The sequence below is a fragment of the Sinocyclocheilus grahami genome, unplaced genomic scaffold (genome assembly GCF_001515645.1).
Source record: "Sinocyclocheilus grahami isolate Dianchi unplaced genomic scaffold, SAMN03320097.WGS_v1.1 scaffold1099.1, whole genome shotgun sequence".
Classification (NCBI taxonomy): Eukaryota; Metazoa; Chordata; class Actinopteri; order Cypriniformes; family Cyprinidae; genus Sinocyclocheilus; species Sinocyclocheilus grahami.
This window is the reverse complement of record NW_015506278.1, coordinates 1,163,870-1,180,137: the sequence shown is the minus strand read 5'-3', so window position 1 is coordinate 1,180,137 and position 16,268 is coordinate 1,163,870. Positions and strand designations below refer to the sequence as shown.

At 38.8% G+C, this 16,268-nt stretch overlaps 1 protein-coding gene across 1 annotated transcript in view; it reads right to left on the bottom strand.

Annotated features, from left to right (window-relative positions):
- Positions 1-346: 346 nt before the first annotated feature.
- LOC107566774 (zinc finger MYM-type protein 4-like) overlaps positions 347-16,268 on the bottom strand; it is a 34,642-nt gene continuing 18,720 nt past the window's right edge. Inside the window, exons 11-27 of the mRNA XM_016252309.1 lie at positions 12,659-12,883; positions 12,030-12,180; positions 11,728-11,903; positions 11,433-11,601; positions 11,190-11,342; positions 9,971-10,008; positions 9,733-9,877; positions 9,459-9,565; positions 7,192-7,363; positions 6,711-6,917; positions 6,502-6,605; positions 2,747-2,900; positions 1,727-1,878; positions 1,530-1,644; positions 1,209-1,448; positions 1,005-1,131; positions 347-836 (exon numbers count right to left, since the gene is read on the bottom strand). Of these exons, the coding sequence (XP_016107795.1) occupies positions 620-836; positions 1,005-1,131; positions 1,209-1,448; positions 1,530-1,644; positions 1,727-1,878; positions 2,747-2,900; positions 6,502-6,605; positions 6,711-6,917; positions 7,192-7,363; positions 9,459-9,565; positions 9,733-9,877; positions 9,971-10,008; positions 11,190-11,342; positions 11,433-11,601; positions 11,728-11,903; positions 12,030-12,180; positions 12,659-12,883 (2,652 nt within the window). The 3' untranslated portion in view covers positions 347-619. The remainder of the gene's footprint in view (positions 837-1,004; positions 1,132-1,208; positions 1,449-1,529; positions 1,645-1,726; positions 1,879-2,746; positions 2,901-6,501; positions 6,606-6,710; positions 6,918-7,191; positions 7,364-9,458; positions 9,566-9,732; positions 9,878-9,970; positions 10,009-11,189; positions 11,343-11,432; positions 11,602-11,727; positions 11,904-12,029; positions 12,181-12,658; positions 12,884-16,268) is intronic.

The window sequence follows — 16,268 nt, the reverse complement described above, 5'->3', positions numbered from 1 at the left end:
TACGACTTAGCAGTATATGTTGAAAAACAAAAAAAGACTCACAGACAGTTTCATTGTCTTTTTATCCAAAGAATTGCAGCCATGACCATACAAGAATTAAGAAATCCTGAATTGGTTAGGTTGCCAAAAGAAAAAAACCCTCAGTATTCATTTTAGGGGTAGATATACCAGCCACTGTTTTTAATGCCTGTTGTACAAAGATGCTATCAATGTCTTTAGTGTTTCAATATGATACAAAGAATGTGCAGAAACCCCATTAAATACTACTTGTGTAATGTGGCATTGCATAAAACTCAGCATTGTCCTCTAAACGAAATCCATACAACCATATGCACCTTTTGAATTATTTTTTGTTGACATCAGCTGCTTTTGTTAATGATAGTTTTTCATACACTTGATCACAAAAAACACTGTATAGCCTCATAACTACTATCCAATTAAACATGGAAAATACAACGACAAAACACTTGCTTTCCATCCATTAAAATCTATCAATATCATAAAGGCCCATATAATGGCATCCAGATTTTGTCAGCTTTGTAGCAATACTCAGAGAACCATCTAGGAGAAACTCGATATAAATTTGGTGTGCGCTTATGCCGTGCGTCTGATTTCAAAGTCAGGGCCTGAAGTCCGATTCACTGTCTGAATCAGTCTCATTGGGTGATTTGTCTCTCTCTAGGTGCAGCTCTCTGACAGTAAGGATACGTGTGAGCATGCTGTCCAGAACCTCATCACTCAGAGAGGAGGTCGAGAACCACATGGGACTGTTGGGTACACAGGAGCGCTCGGGGCTCAGGTAAAAGTCGGTTGTGCGTTGCCTCACGCTGGGTGAGCTGGATGGAAAGTAAGACAGTATTTAATAGGGCTGCATAAACTTGATATAATAGAATACATTTATTCAGCAAGAATGCATTATTAATACAGTCACTATTCATCAATTTTAAAGTTCAAATTTTAGTTTCAAATAAATGCCGTTCAAATGGAAGTTCAAACAAACGTACCATTTTGAGAGATAGAACTCATACAGCCTGACAGGACAGCGAAGAGGATTGTCTGCATTCTCTTTTATCTCATATACAGTGTCATTTTCATCCTCCTCTTCCTTCCTTTTCTTCGCAGGGACGCCAACTGAATTAAAACAAACAAGTGATACAACAAGAACTCAAACACACAGTCAAGCTAGGACTGTATAACTGACCACTGACCTGTGCTTGTCTCCTCTTTCGGGGGATAGAAACGCAAACAGGCCACTTTTGTGTTGCCCTTGCTCCGAGAGCAGCGCACAATGTGGCCAAAAGAGAGGCGGCGGTGCTGCTCCACTGTCCTGTAGTTGAAGTACTTGGTGAAGAAGTAGAGCAGCGTGTTGAGCAGCACACCGGGTGAAAACGCCCCCAGCTGCTTACAGTCCCACAGATACTCCTCCTCCACACGAGAATGAACATAACCTGAACACACACACACACAGTCGTGTTAGAAGAGCAACAGCGAAACAAGCTAGTCACACGTTCCTGTCTTAAATTACTCACCACTGGGCAAAATAGTTGGTTTCCATGGTCTCAGTATGTTGGTCAGTTCATGGCAGAATTTGGCATAGAAGACGTCAGCGAAGATGTTCTCCAGCCGATTGTTCTCAAACAGGTACTGCAAACATGAACGACAAGAGTTAATCAATTAAACTTATAATATGGCTGTGTTCAGTTTGTGTTGTTTCTTCTCAATTTACCTTCTGGATTCCCAAGCAGAGATAAAAGATGCTGTCAGGGCTGTAATTCTCTCCGTTGGGTCGACGAACCTCAGAAATGAACTTGCAGAGGCCGTAGCTTATTTCAGCAGTGCAACATTTCAACAAATCCTCCTTTAGTGTCATACTGCGAGCTATTGATGAAGAGGAAGTTTTTAGTGCTTAAATGGCATGTTGAAGATTCTGTAGTTTAACTAGTACCGCATGATGCAAGCATAAGGCTAAGGCTCAATTCCCTGTGAAAGCATATACTCAAAAAATCTTCACCTTGAAAAACACAAAGGAATAGTTTACCCCAAACTGAAAATTTGCTGAAAATGTACTCAACCTTGGCCATTCAAGATGTAGATGAGCGTTTCTTCATCAGAACAGATTTGGAAAAATTTAGCATTGCTTCAACTTGCTCATACATGGATCCTCTATAGTGAGAATGAGAGCCCAAACAGCTGATATAAACATCACAATAATCCACAAGCAATTTGTTTGTAATAAACAAAATGATTAAACCATCCTTAATTCATAACATTGCTTTGTCTAGTGAAAAGTCTTGTCTGATTCAAAAGAGAAATATATGCACAGACCACATATATGCACCGTTTAAAATGGTCTGAAATATTTTTGTGAAGAAAAACAGAGGAAGGACTTTTTCAGTGGCGGAACCATTATTATGGATTAATGGACTTGTATTTTGGCCAGAAGTGATGGTTTAAAATATCTTATTGATGGATTTGTTTCTCACAAACATGCAGCTTTTCACTTAACAATACATTAATTGATGGACAGGAGTCATGTGGATTATTGTGATGTTTTTATCAGCTGTTTGGACTCTCATTCTGACGGCACCCATTCACTGCAGAGCATCCATTGGTGAGCGAGTGTAATAGTGCATTTTTCCAAATCTGTTACAATAAGATAATATTAATTTTATAATTGTATGTATAATTGTTCATTTTAAATTGTGGAACTTTCTTTTGTGACGAAATGCTGGATAAAAAGACTCACAGCCAAATTTGGGAGTCTCCATGTTGGGTTGGGCGTTCCTCCAGCGTACCCATTCCTTCCAAGCATTTACAGCATACTCGTGTTGCAGTTTTGAGAGGCTAGAGAGGTTGTCTAGCGCTGATTTGACTGGAACAACAGCTGCACTCTTACGGCCCTACACACCAACAAAAAAACAATCCACAAAAATATAAAGCAGAACAACTGTTTTCAACATGATGATAATAATGCTGCTTATTGAACAACAAATCAGCATATTACAATAACTTCTGATAGAACATGTCAAACTTGAGTCAAGAGTAATGGCTGCTAAATGCTTTGCCATCACAGGATGAAACTACATTTTAAGAATATATTCAATTTTCAAACCCAAAATAGTTACTACATTTTTGATCAAACAAAGCCTTGGTGACAAAGACTTTCCAAAAATATTTTACTTCTGAACAGTAGTATACATTTAATCTGTATAATGTTGAAAATGTTAGTATATTCCTGCACTTATAAATATATCCTTTTCATGCGCAACATATTGAAGAATCAAGTACAAATCATCAGCACAACATTAAAGATGGAAGCCACAGCTTATAAACCTCAATAAAGTGGTCTGGTTTACTTTGCACATGCTACCATTATGACAAGATGAAAATGGGTTTTAAAGCAATCACATGACAGTACTGACTGATAAAACTGGATTCAGCTTTATTTTGTTTTAGGCTGATTTATCAGTCACATTCAATTTTAAATTAAAATATAATACACTATATGTTTGAGGTTATACATCACGATATTAACAGTTTGAATAATTGAGAGTCTCTAAAGGGTTTCTAATGAAAGACAAAATCAGGTTTTCGAACTAAGCACTTAATCTATTAAATCAAAATATTTAGATGTTGTCTCCGGCATTTGTCTTATGTAAAAGTTTGTGGCTAACATTGTTTCTTGGTGAGCGCAAGAACTTATCGACTCTGTCTTTGATGCGTTTTCGCGGCGTAGGTTCACAGGCAATGCAAATTTGCCCCTCGCACCATCCCAGTTGGTATTGGACACCTACTCCTTATACTACTTCTGGGGTAAAACAGCAAGGAACAACAAGCATTCATAGCGATCCGGCCGCCTCCGACTCTGCGTGAACAGAAGCTCCAGCTGCTTCTTCGAGGGAGGAATAATCTCCAGGTCAGGATGGCAACATGGCTCTATTTGTTGACTGTCTGCATCGCTACTCCGGGCAACAGCATCCTCGCTCTTAGAGTCCACCACTGGGCTTTGTGCAGAGTCAAGTTTGCTCCCCAACATCTGTGTTGCCACCTGTCCCTCTCCCAGCTGCAACACAACAGCCTTGTGGGCCTCGACGAGCCCCTAGTGAGTGCCTTTCAAATCTGCTAGAGCAGCCTTGGTGACCTCATAAACTTCCTTGCAGTGACGCAGCTCCCGCTTTAGCCCTTCATGGCATCCCTTTTCGCCAGCTCAGGATTGAAGTCCTCCGCCACATTCTGTCCCTGTTGTCCGGAGCTTGAAACTTGAAGACTTGACAACTCCACAGATACAAATGCGCATGTGGGCGAAACCGCCTTAGTGGAACAGGAAAAATAGGGCTGTCAATCGCGATTAATTACATTTTTTGTTGTTGTCGTGTTGAACGCAATAAGGTAATCAGTTCCTTTTTAAGGAACGACAAAATTATGTGTTAGAACTATGTAAATCTGCGATAAGTAATGCACCCCTTTATGGACTTAACGTAAATTTAAAGTTAGTCAAGTTAACTGCATTAAAAAACAAAATTAATGGCTATAAACATTTAATAGCTCTTTTATTGCAGCTGCGTGAACAAACACCAACAAAAAAAATTTTTAGTATGAAAAGGCCCTAATTATTCCAAAATTAGTAGTATTTACTAATTTATAGCAATGTAATGGTACACAAAAATGACAGTTCAGTACGTACCTCAGTCTTGAAGTCATTATGTTTCCATCACCCTATTTTAATGCGCATTTTAAAGTATCGCATGAGAAACGAGTGATGGAAATGTCAAATTTCGAATAAAAATTCCTTACGTCGCAAAAGTTTTTACGCTTGCTTTTTTTTCGGTTTTTGACTTGTGCAAAAAAGGGTTGATGCGAATAATGGTAGATAAATGCATTTTGCGAATAAATTCCTCCTAGCGCATCAAAAAAGTAATGTGACTTTGCGCTATGGGTCGGCAAAACCTGACTAACCAGCGGACCGATCTCTTTCCACAGCATCTGAAATGTTGTTATGGTCATTTGGAAATGCACGAGCAAAGCCTCTCAAAGTTTTATGTATAATTGCCTCCCAAAAATGTCTTTAACGACTGCGTTCCCAAACAGCAGCATCCACCTCCGAAAGCAATGACCGCATTCATTGCGTTTCATCTGCTCGCTCTGAGGCGCAAGTAATTTATTATACATGAAAATGATTGTATTCTCCTACTTTTCTTAGTGATTTATAGTGCCAGTTTATCAGGAAGTGACGATTTTGTTCACTTTGACTTGTTGGATGGAAACAATGATTGTTCGCAAATGTTTTATGCGATATTCCAGTATTGCACAAAAGTTAAATTCGCAACTTTGGATGGAAACCCAGCTATTGTTTGGCATGTGTTCTGTACAGCGAATTAAACTGTAGATTACTGAAAATAACTCTTTAAAAAATAAATGTGTATATATTGTGTACCATGTCAACAAGCAACACCATGCAGTTTCTGGTGCTGTTGTTATTGGGGAAAGAGCTTACATTTGAAGTGCTTACACTTTGGGATACAAAATACATGAGCAAAATATTTTAGTCAGAATCCTCACACTCGCATTCTAATCCACTGTCTATTTGACGTGTAGGTTGTGCGGCGGCTGTTGTTCATGGAAGACTAGCTGCCAGGATAATCCTTTATACAAATTGGAAATACTTGAGTGATTTTGTATTTATAGGCAAGTACACAACTGTAAGAAGTTACGCTCTTAAGAAAATGTGACTCAAATTCATTAAACAACACATGCATCTGATAGGAGGGCAAATGATATCGTGCCTAGAGGGGAAATTGAGTTTGAAATTATGTTCTAAACACAGAAAAATTCTGTACGCAAAGTCATTAAAACAGTATTGATTTTTTTGGAACACGTGTACCATTACACCACTACTAATAATTTTATTTATTTTTTTAAAACGACAACAAATTTTCTTTGTTTCTGAAACAGTAGTACAACCCCACCAGGTATATTTTTGACCAATGTAATATGTTGCATGCAACCTTCCTCGGCACGACAAAATCTTGTCAGTGGCTGCGGTTCATCCAGGGATTAATTAATAACATCTGAGATAATTTGCTCAGTTTTAAATTGCTTCCCTTTCCATGCATCTTTTGACAGCAGCAGAACAAGTGCCATAATGAAGGCTTGATTAAGGGGGAGGGGCTTAGAAAAGTGTCAGTTCTACAACACTTATTTGTAACAAGTGCCTCCTCTTATTTTCTCCTTTGTGATGTTTGATGGAAACCTGTTGCTGCTCCACCTTCATTCTCCACCTGTCCTCTGAAAATGACATTGTGGCTAAATACAAACATTCCTACCATATAGTGACATTTTGCATAACGATAGAAACGCTTTCAAAATAAAGCCGTAGAAAAAATAAACTGGTATATATCACAAAACCCTAATATGATGTTTTCCCGTTTCCAAAAGTTAAAGTGTTATATAGTGGAAATTATGGTGGCAAGTCAAGAAAATTTCTGCTTTAGCTGTTCTTACCCTTTTCTTCTGAGGGAAGCCGTCATGTTTTCTCTTGCGAGATCTCCGTTTGCCAGAATCAGTTGTCTCCGTTTGTGTTGGCTCTCTGAAAAGTTCAATGCTCTCTGAAATATGAAAAGATAAAGATGCATGAAATATGAATGGAAGATAATAAAAAATGGAATTGTGCTTGTATGTTTACACCTCTTAACCACAGCAGAAGCTCTTACCGATTGGGAAATCTGCCTCCAAGTCCATCTGTGGCTCTTCTGCTGCGGTGGAGACGGGGGTGAGTGTGGCAGATCTGGATAGAGGAGGCCTCTCAGGCTCAGGGGTTTGATCCCATGTCTGGGCAGAAGACACAGAGTCCTCCTCCCAACTCAGATTGCTAGATAAAGCTTCCAGATCAAGGTCGTCCATTATGTTACTAGTCTGATCTGAATAACAAAACAGGAGGCTTGTGAACAGAAATAAATGTGTGTGCACCTGCAATATCTTTTTACATCTCTTAAAGTTTAAAGCCTGTGCAGTTCCCAAACAACCCAAGTTTTGTTCGTACAGTGCGTGTTTGTTTATTTTCTTCTTAACGTCATTCCAGCATCTATGGCTATGGCTATTTTTTATGGCTTAATTGATCAAGTCGATCAGTGTTAACTAAAAATATCAGAAGTTTTAGGAACATTAAAAACCTTCCAACTGTCCCTAATTTACCAGTAACAATCATGCTTTTCTCCTTCTCTGCATCCTCAGCCACCATCTCTGCCATCATGATGAGGTCGGCCTCCAGAGGGTCATCAGGGATCTTCTCTTTGATTTCCTGAATGGTCTTCACAATGCGCTCTGCACTGTCCAGAGTAGTGGGGAAGAACAAGGGCACCGGAACCTACATAAACAAGACAAGAGACACATGATTCGGAGAGTCTTTGGGATGCCTGTGAATCTAATTTATGATCAGCAATTCATTTGAAATTACACTGATTCGAGATTATAATACTTTATCCTTAAACATGTAGTGTTTATTTTTTATTTATTCATTCATTCATTTTGTCTTGTTTTCATTAGGAAACCAAGTAAAGGAAATAGTAGTGAATCCTAGTTTCAGATTTCAGTTTTTGTTTTAATGAGCCATCATTTAAAAATGTATAACAGGGTTAAATTTCTCAGCCATCTATTGTTATTTTAGTCATAATACTATTATTTAAAATTGAGTGATACATTTTTGTTTAGAGTTCCATGTTAGTTTTTTATTTCAGTTAACAAATATTTTTATTTAGTTTTCATTAACAATGAAAATATTGTAACACTCATTAATAGATTAACATACTGATTCTGGTAGCAAATACAGTGGTGTGAAAAAGTGTTGGCCCCCTTCCTGATTTCTTATTTTTTTGCATGTTTGTCACACTTTAATGTTTCAGATCATCAAACAAATTTAAATATTAGTAAAAGATAACACAAGTGAACACAACATGCAGTTTTTAAATGAAGGTTTTTATTATTAAGGGAAAACAAAATCCCAAACTACATGGCCCTGTGTGAAAAAGTGTTTGCCCCCTAAACCTAATAACTGGTTGGGCCACCCTTAGCAGCAACAACTGCAATCAAGCGTTTGCGATAACTTGCAATGAGTCTGTTACAGTGCTGTGGAGGAATTTTGGTCCACTCATCTATGCAGAATTGTTGTAATTCAGCCACATTGGAGGGTTTTCGAGCATGAACCGCCTTTTTAAGGTCATGCCACAGCATCTCAATAGGATTCAGGTCAGGACTTTGACTAGGCCACTCCAAAGTCTTCATTTTGTTTTTCTTCAGCCGTTCAGAGGTGGACTTGCTGGTGTGTTTTGGATCATTGTCCTGCTGCGGAACCCAAGTTCGCTTCAGCTTGAGGTCACGAACAGATGGCCGGACATTCTCCTTCAGGATTTTTTGGTAAACAGCAGAATTCATGGTTCCATTTATCACCGCAAGTCTTCCAGGTCCTGAAGCAGCAAAACAGCCCCAGACCGTCACACTACCACCACCATATTTTACTGTTGGTTTGATGTTCTTTTTCTGAAATGCAGTGTTACTTTTACGCCAGATGTAATGGGACACACACCTTCCAAAAAGTTCAACTTTTGTCTCGTCAGTCCACAGAGTATTTTCCCAAAAGTCTTGGGGATCATCAAGATGTTTTCTGGCAAAACTGAGACGAGCCTTTATGTTCTTTTTGCTCAGCAGCGTTTTTCGTCTTGGAACTCTGCCATGCAGACCATTTTTGCCCAGTCTCTTTCTTATGGTGGAGTCATGAACACGGACCTTAATGGAGGCAAGTGAGGCCTGCAGTTCTTTGGATGTTGTTGTGGGGTCTTTTGTGACCTCTTGGATGAGTCGTTGGCTGTGCTCTTGGGTAATTTTGGTCGGCCGGCCACTCCTGAGAAGGTTCTCCACTGTTCCATGTTTTTGCCATTTGTGAATAATGGCTCTCACTGTGGTTCGCTGGAGTCCCTGATAGATCTGAATTACTTTTTCTCATTTGTTTCTAAATTTCTTAGGCTCTCGACATGATGTCTAGCTTTTGAGGATCTTTTGATCTACTTCACTTTGTCAGGCAGGTCCTATTTAAGAGATTTCTTGATTGCGAACAGGTGTGGCAGTAATCAGGCCTGGGTGTGGCTAGAGAAATTGAACTCAGGTGTGATAAACCACAGTTTTAACAGGGGGGGCAAACACTTCTTCACACAGGGCCATGTAGTTTTGGATTTTGTTTTCCCTTAATAAAAACCTTCATTTAAAAACTGCATGTTGTGTTTACTTGTGTTATCTTTGACTAATATTTACATTTGTTTGATGATCTAAAACATTAAAGTGTGACAAACATGCAAAAAAATAAGAAATCAGGAAGGGGGCCAACACTTTTTCACACAACTATGTATACAGCTTTAATCGTTTTAATATTCAAAGATGAGTATAAGGACAAAAGAGGTAGAGATGCACACCGGAAGTGGAAGCCCCACAGACTTCGGAGTGTATTGGGTGTAGAGATTCATGGGAAGTGGAACATAGACTGGCACTGGCACAGGCAGCACTATCACGGAAGGTCCATCTAGAGGACAAAAGGCAAGCATGACATTTATAACAAGTGCCTCCTCTCATTTTCACCTTTGTTATGTTCACGGTCAAGAGACACATGATGATGCATATGCCGACACATGGGAGTGTCAGCATACATAATGCCCAAAAGAAACATGTTGCAACAGTGCTTCCTAGTACCTGTTTGTGTATTCATGTCGCAGACATTGGGTTTGCAAGATGTGCCTTTGTTCTGACTTAATGGTTTACAAAGCAAGGCTTTGTTCTTTAGGATTCGAGGTGCTGGCACAGAAGCCTTCGCACCGTCTGTCTGTGTGCTGGCCGCCTGACAACACAGAGAACGATTGATAATTGGTTGATTTTCATTCACATTTCAAAAGGAACTTCAGCTGGATTATTGATATTGTGAAAAACTCACATTTCCTGAACTTTTTGCTGTAGCAGCTGGAACAGAGGCTGAGGAAATAAAAAGGTAAACGTGAGCGATGAGTCACAGAAAATAGTTGATTCATTCCTCAGTTCGCCAAAAAAACTATTAAAGAAAAAAGCATTGACAACAGATGTCATAATTATGGCTGATAAAATTCAACAAGATGTTATCCAAATACACACACAAACATTTAAGTAATCACAATATTACAGTATGAACAAAATAAATATTCATTTTGAGATTTGCTAAAGATTCCATTTATTTATAGGTTCTAGTTAGTTTATTTATAGTTATTACATGACTACTAGACAATGGCAAAAGTAATACAAATGTAAAGAGAGAAATGAGCATGCACAGAATCCATTATAACTTTATAGTAGATATATCCAATAAAATCAATTTCTAAAATAATAATAATAAATAAATAAATAAATAATATACATTCATACTTTAATAAAATAAATATAATAAATCTTCATTAAAAAAAATGGGATACACTGTAGGGTTGTGATGATAGACGATAGTATTTGTGTATCGATGAGCCTGTTGCTGATGCCTTTGATGATAAGACTATTATCCATCAAAAATGGACTAGGCACCTATCTTTAGCGATGCAGCGTGGAGAGCTGCTATTGCTAATGGAATGCTTCATAAATGTGGCGCAGCGCGCCTGGTAAAAAAAAACGAGCATTGAAAGAGTGGCCGCGATCAGCTCCGGTGGCTGTGTCAGAGCCATAAAGCGCCACAGATATGTGCAGTGCAAGAGATTTATTCATCATACAGTGTAGCTGGTGATCACTGATTATAACGGGAGTGTTTTTAAAAGAGGATACTCGCACTAGATGATGCTCTTTGGTAATGTAAATGTTCTTTGCTCGCTTTCTGTAGCTGCTTTTTGAATAACTGAGGAAATGTAAAAGCATTATAATTAGTAACTTACTATGTTTGTATTAAAATGTTATGTTAAATACAAATTCAGTCATATTAAAAACATTAGGCTGCTTTTAGCCTTATGCTGGTGTTGGTTCACTTTCTGGTAATTAAACTAAGTAACTAATTAAATAAATTAGCATGATAGTATTGTGTATTGGCCACTTCACAGGCTGACGATAGGACGATATGACAATAGAGCATATCGCCCAACACTAATACAGTGTGCATCCCTCAATATACCGAGATAATTAAGAAGTAAAAAGAGGTTAGTCACCTTGCAGAACCCTGTTCCCCAAAACACCTGGTTGTCCATTGGACACACTTGAGAGTGACATAATACTGGCAATGACCGGTGTGGCCTCTTTAGTTACCAGTGGTGTGTGATTAACTGTAGTTTGAGGGCCTGGAGATGGGGCTGGGCTTGTCCCTGAGGAAAACAAATCACCCAAAGATTAACAGTCATAAGATACAGAGACAAAAGGGACAAATATCCCCATAAATCTACAGGAAGACATACCTTGTGTGGACAAAGTCTTGTTTGCAGGTCTGACTGCCCCAGTGGTTCCCTGCAGACTGCAAAAGAACATCAAGCATTGCAAGCTGCAGAAATGCTTGATCTCACCCAGCCATTTCACAGTCTCCGTCATCTTCTTCTTAGCCTGCCTGCACATGGAGCACTTTATTTCCTGTCAAAAATATACTAGCTGTGAGTTGAAAGCCAAATCCATGGCATAAAGTCTTAAAAGTAACGCTGCAGCAAAAAACAGCCTCGCAAATGGTTTCTCAGAATAAACCAAGAGATAAATTATTACCTTACGCATCAGTAAGGTGTGTTGTGATAAACAAATGTTCCCACAGAACTCATGCTCTACGTTGTCAATAACTTCAGTCACCAGAGCCTGAGCGGATCCACTACAGTACAAGCAGTTGCGACAGTGTTTCTTCCCCCAGCGCTTGACCAGGTCATGCTTATACAGTAACTTGCATCCTGTACAGGGATGAACAAACAAGTAATTGTGATGTCATAACCCACAACTGGATCAAGACATGCATGTCTGAAGCAAAAAGAAGAACTACCAGCTAATAGTATCTTTATTTTGCTCTTAGTACTTACCCTCACTGCAGAAAGAGCGGTCAATCTTGTTTATCCTTTTCACCTCCTTGACAACTTTATCAATCTTACAGTATTCACAGCGAGCCATGACATTGTTGATCTGTTTAAACTCCTCAACACAACTATTATTGCAGAAAGCGTACATTTTCCTCTGAAAGGTAAAGAAAACATGCAACCAGTTAGGTTTAAGGTCAACTGCTCAATCGCTGACAAATACAAACTACTGTTTAGATTATTAAACTGTAAGAATGTTAATTATAAACTCTACAATACAAATATAAATGTGTGATATATCAGAAGTCCTATCAATTTTGCCCAAACTATTAGACCATGTTAAAGTTGTTGATACTGGTCTAATTAGTCAAATATGCTAATATATTTAAGAATCATAATTAATAGGTAACATCTCACTTTATTTCTAGCTGGTCTAGCGGTTAAACAAAAAATAAATAAGGAATAAAACTTATAATTTTCTTCATTTTTTTAACATTACAGATTTATTCTTACTTTTTCTTTTAATTTGGTAACCAGCTTCACAAAATGTAGACTGCTATCTAATAAATGGCCAATATATAAGTATATTGGCTTTAAAATAATGACCGTCGGTATCGGATTATTGATAAGAGTACCTTGAACTCTAGCAGCTCTGGTCTGTGGAAGAATGAGTTCAAACACTGAGAGCAGGGGATCTTGGTGATTGTCTGCGCTGGACCACTGGAAGTACTGGTCTTCGCTGATGAGCTGGACTCTGAGGGAGCAGGTTTGGGGCCACGATGTTTTGGGGTAGGTGTGTTGTTGCTTGTAGAGGTTACAGTATTTATTGGCATGACAGGTTTCATCTTACTGAAGGACTCCTGAAGTAAAAAAAAAAAAAAATATTCAAATAGCTCTACTTCTGTGAATGACATATCTTGAAAGGGCGAATCGGATGCCCATTTTCCACAAGTTGGTATGATTTTTTAGGGTCTTCATGAAATATCTGCAACATACTTTGGTTAAAATTCCTCAATGGTCATGTAAAGCAACACCCTTTTACCTCATCAAACAGCTCTGTTTACAACAACCGTTTCAGTGCATGTCTCTTTAAGTGATAATGAGCTGCTGCTCACCCGCCCCTCTCTTCTCTGCTAATGCCAGTGTTCTGACGATTTGTGCTACTGCCCATTAAAAAGATAGGTAGCACAAATCGAAAGCGAAAAATGCTACCTATCAGATTGTGCTACCAACATCTTGTTCATGTGGTTTGAGGCTGACATATCTTGAAAGGGCGAATCGGATGCCCATTTTCCACAAGTTGGTATGATTTTTTAGGGTCTTCATGAAATATCTGCAACATACTTTGGTTAAAATTCCTCAATGGTCATGTAAAGCAACACCCTTTTACCTCATCAAACAGCTCTGTTTACAACAACCGTTTCAGTGCATGTCTCTTTAAGTGATAATGAGCTGCTGCTCACCCGCCCCTCTCTTCTCTGCTAATGCCAGTGTTCTGACGATTTGTGCTACTGCCCATTAAAAAGATAGGTAGCACAAATCGAAAGCGAAAAATGCTACCTATCAGATTGTGCTCCCAAAATCTTTTTCATGTGGTTTGAGGCTTTTTTTTTTTTTTTTTAAATGTCCATGCCTACCTTTACTCTAAACTTACCCTTGCATATATGCAAATATATTTTTGGTAGCACAATCTGATAGGTAGCATGTTTCGTCAGTACACCGGCACTCGCCATTCCTAACACAAAAGCTGTGTTCGACTTGAAGCAGTGCTGTTTCCCAAAACCATCATTAGCTAACTATGGTCATTAGTTCCATTTAACTCTATCGTTTTTTTTTAATCTCTTTATTTACATTTTCTTAAAACAACACACACAATGTCACAAAATAGCTACTACACAGGAAAAATACAACATCGAGCACCCTTAGCTGTAACACTGTATAATAGTGACTTTGAACAAAGAACATTAAAGCTTTATATTATAACCTGCAACCATAGTTGCTTTTGGGAAACGCACATCATACCGATCGGTGTATGACAAAGTACCTTGAGAGCAGACAGCTCTCGCGGTATTTAGATGTCATACACCGATCGGTCTGCTTTAAGTCGAACACACTTTTAAATATATTAATAGGAAAGGCGATTTGCAAATAATCATAAACAATCTAAACTGTAGGTGCGTTTCCATTACAGATTTGCTCAAAACTTTGGCGATATTTTATAAATGTCGATAAAAAAGTACTACGAAATGACAGCATTTCCATTAACCGATGTTATGCGACAAAAACGTAATTTTTTCCTCTTGCGATAAGTCATGGCAACGGATTTTGGTGGGATTATGGCTATATTTAAAGCTTTAGTCCATAAGTTTTGCCTCTGTCGCCATCTCTGCTTGAAAACCTGCAATTGCAGCTCTTTGTGGAATTATCTTCCTTGCCTGGGATGCGCACAGCCGGCACGGCTCCAGCACAGATGAATCTAATGTTTTGAAGAGTATGTATGGCAGTCAGTCACCGCACCAGTGTGGATATTTACTGTACTTCACTATCACAGATTCTAGCCTACATCTTTGAATTTATGACGCATAAGAATTTTTACTGTATATCTAAACAAGTAACAAGTCTGCCACATTTGTTCTGACCAACTGAGGAAAAAAGCATTACAATAAATCGCGCCATATGATTTGATCTAAAAATAGTTTAGCTCATATCACATCAAACCATGCAAATTATTACTAGTTATACTTTCTCAAATTATTAATGTTAACAACATCAGCATTGCGTGACTATATGAATATAGTGTGTATTAACGTGTAGATTTCAATTTCTGTACAGTCTAATCTCTAATTGTCATCCTATTCGAATTTCATATTAAGGAATTCTTTTAACCCAAAAAGCAAATTATTCTTCCATCGAACTGGTTGTCTTTAAAATACAAATCTTGTGTAATCCCAGGCTATCTGTAATCAGAAGCACATTTAAAACTGCAATATAATTTAATTTCATTCACGTTTCATAAACAATCCTTTCTGGATTACAATCCGCCATCAAAATTATACATTTAATTATTCTAGCTGCTTTGAGAAAAGGCTATAAACGATCCGCCACCTGCAGGATCCTCACATGCGATAGCCTAGTAGCCGGGACAACAAGACGTGCTTTAATGATGCGGCAGCATGCTCGAATTTCCAGCGAAAACCTACCCGTACCACTGAAATTAGAAAACATTATTATAAGATAACGTTGTGAATCGGGCTAAAGTAAGGCGATAGATTTGAACACTGGCTGGTTATGTACTTGCTCACATACTGATTTTGGATCATTTTTAACCAAAAAGAAATTACGGACTGCAGCTTTAATCGAAGGAGGCATATGTGCGCATCTTTAAAGGGGTCATATGATGCGATTTCAATTTTTCCTTTCTCTTTGAAGTATTACAAGCTCTTGGTGCATAAAGAAGATCTGTAAAGTTGCAAAGACTAAAGTTTCAAATCCAAAGAGATATTCTTTATAAAAGTTAAGTTAACCACGTCTACCTAAAATGGCTCGTTCTAACACGCCCCCACATGTCTACGTCACGATGTGGGAAGATTTGCATAACGCCGCTCAAATATTCACGCAAAGAAAGAAGGCATAACTTATTCTCACTGTAGTATTGTTGCTGCCGCCATGTTGAGACGGTGTGCGTTTCGTTGCGAAACTAATTTGTTTGGCCTTCCAAAAGAGGACAATATCTGCTTCGTCATGCCTAGAGCTGATCCGTGCTGGTTGCTGAGGGAATACATCAACTTCACACTGTGAATCGCCGGATCGGCTTTCACCGTGGATGAAGCAGAGTCCAGCCCGGGATTGTCACATGTGGTTGCCGTAAGCCAGCCGGCCGCTCCTTGGTCGAATACGCTGGCTGCGCCGTTCTCAAGCCCGCCGGCCGCCGCTCACTCTAGCCCGCCATGCGTTTCATTGTGAAAGCAAAACTCTTTTTACGTGTTGCATTGCAAACAAAGTACAGTATAAGTCATTATAATCCGTAATTATGTCCCCACTGGATGCAACAAATGCCTCGTTTATAATGGGTTTTCATCTCGTTGTTCCGGCCGGGACACTGCATCACAGTATGGTAAGGGGTGTAACATTTCCGTCACACGCTTGAGGTATTCGGCCAATCACAAAGCACTGGATAGCTGGCCAATCACAGTACACCTCACTTTTCAGAACGATGAGCTTTGTAAAAATCAACGCGTAAAGGCG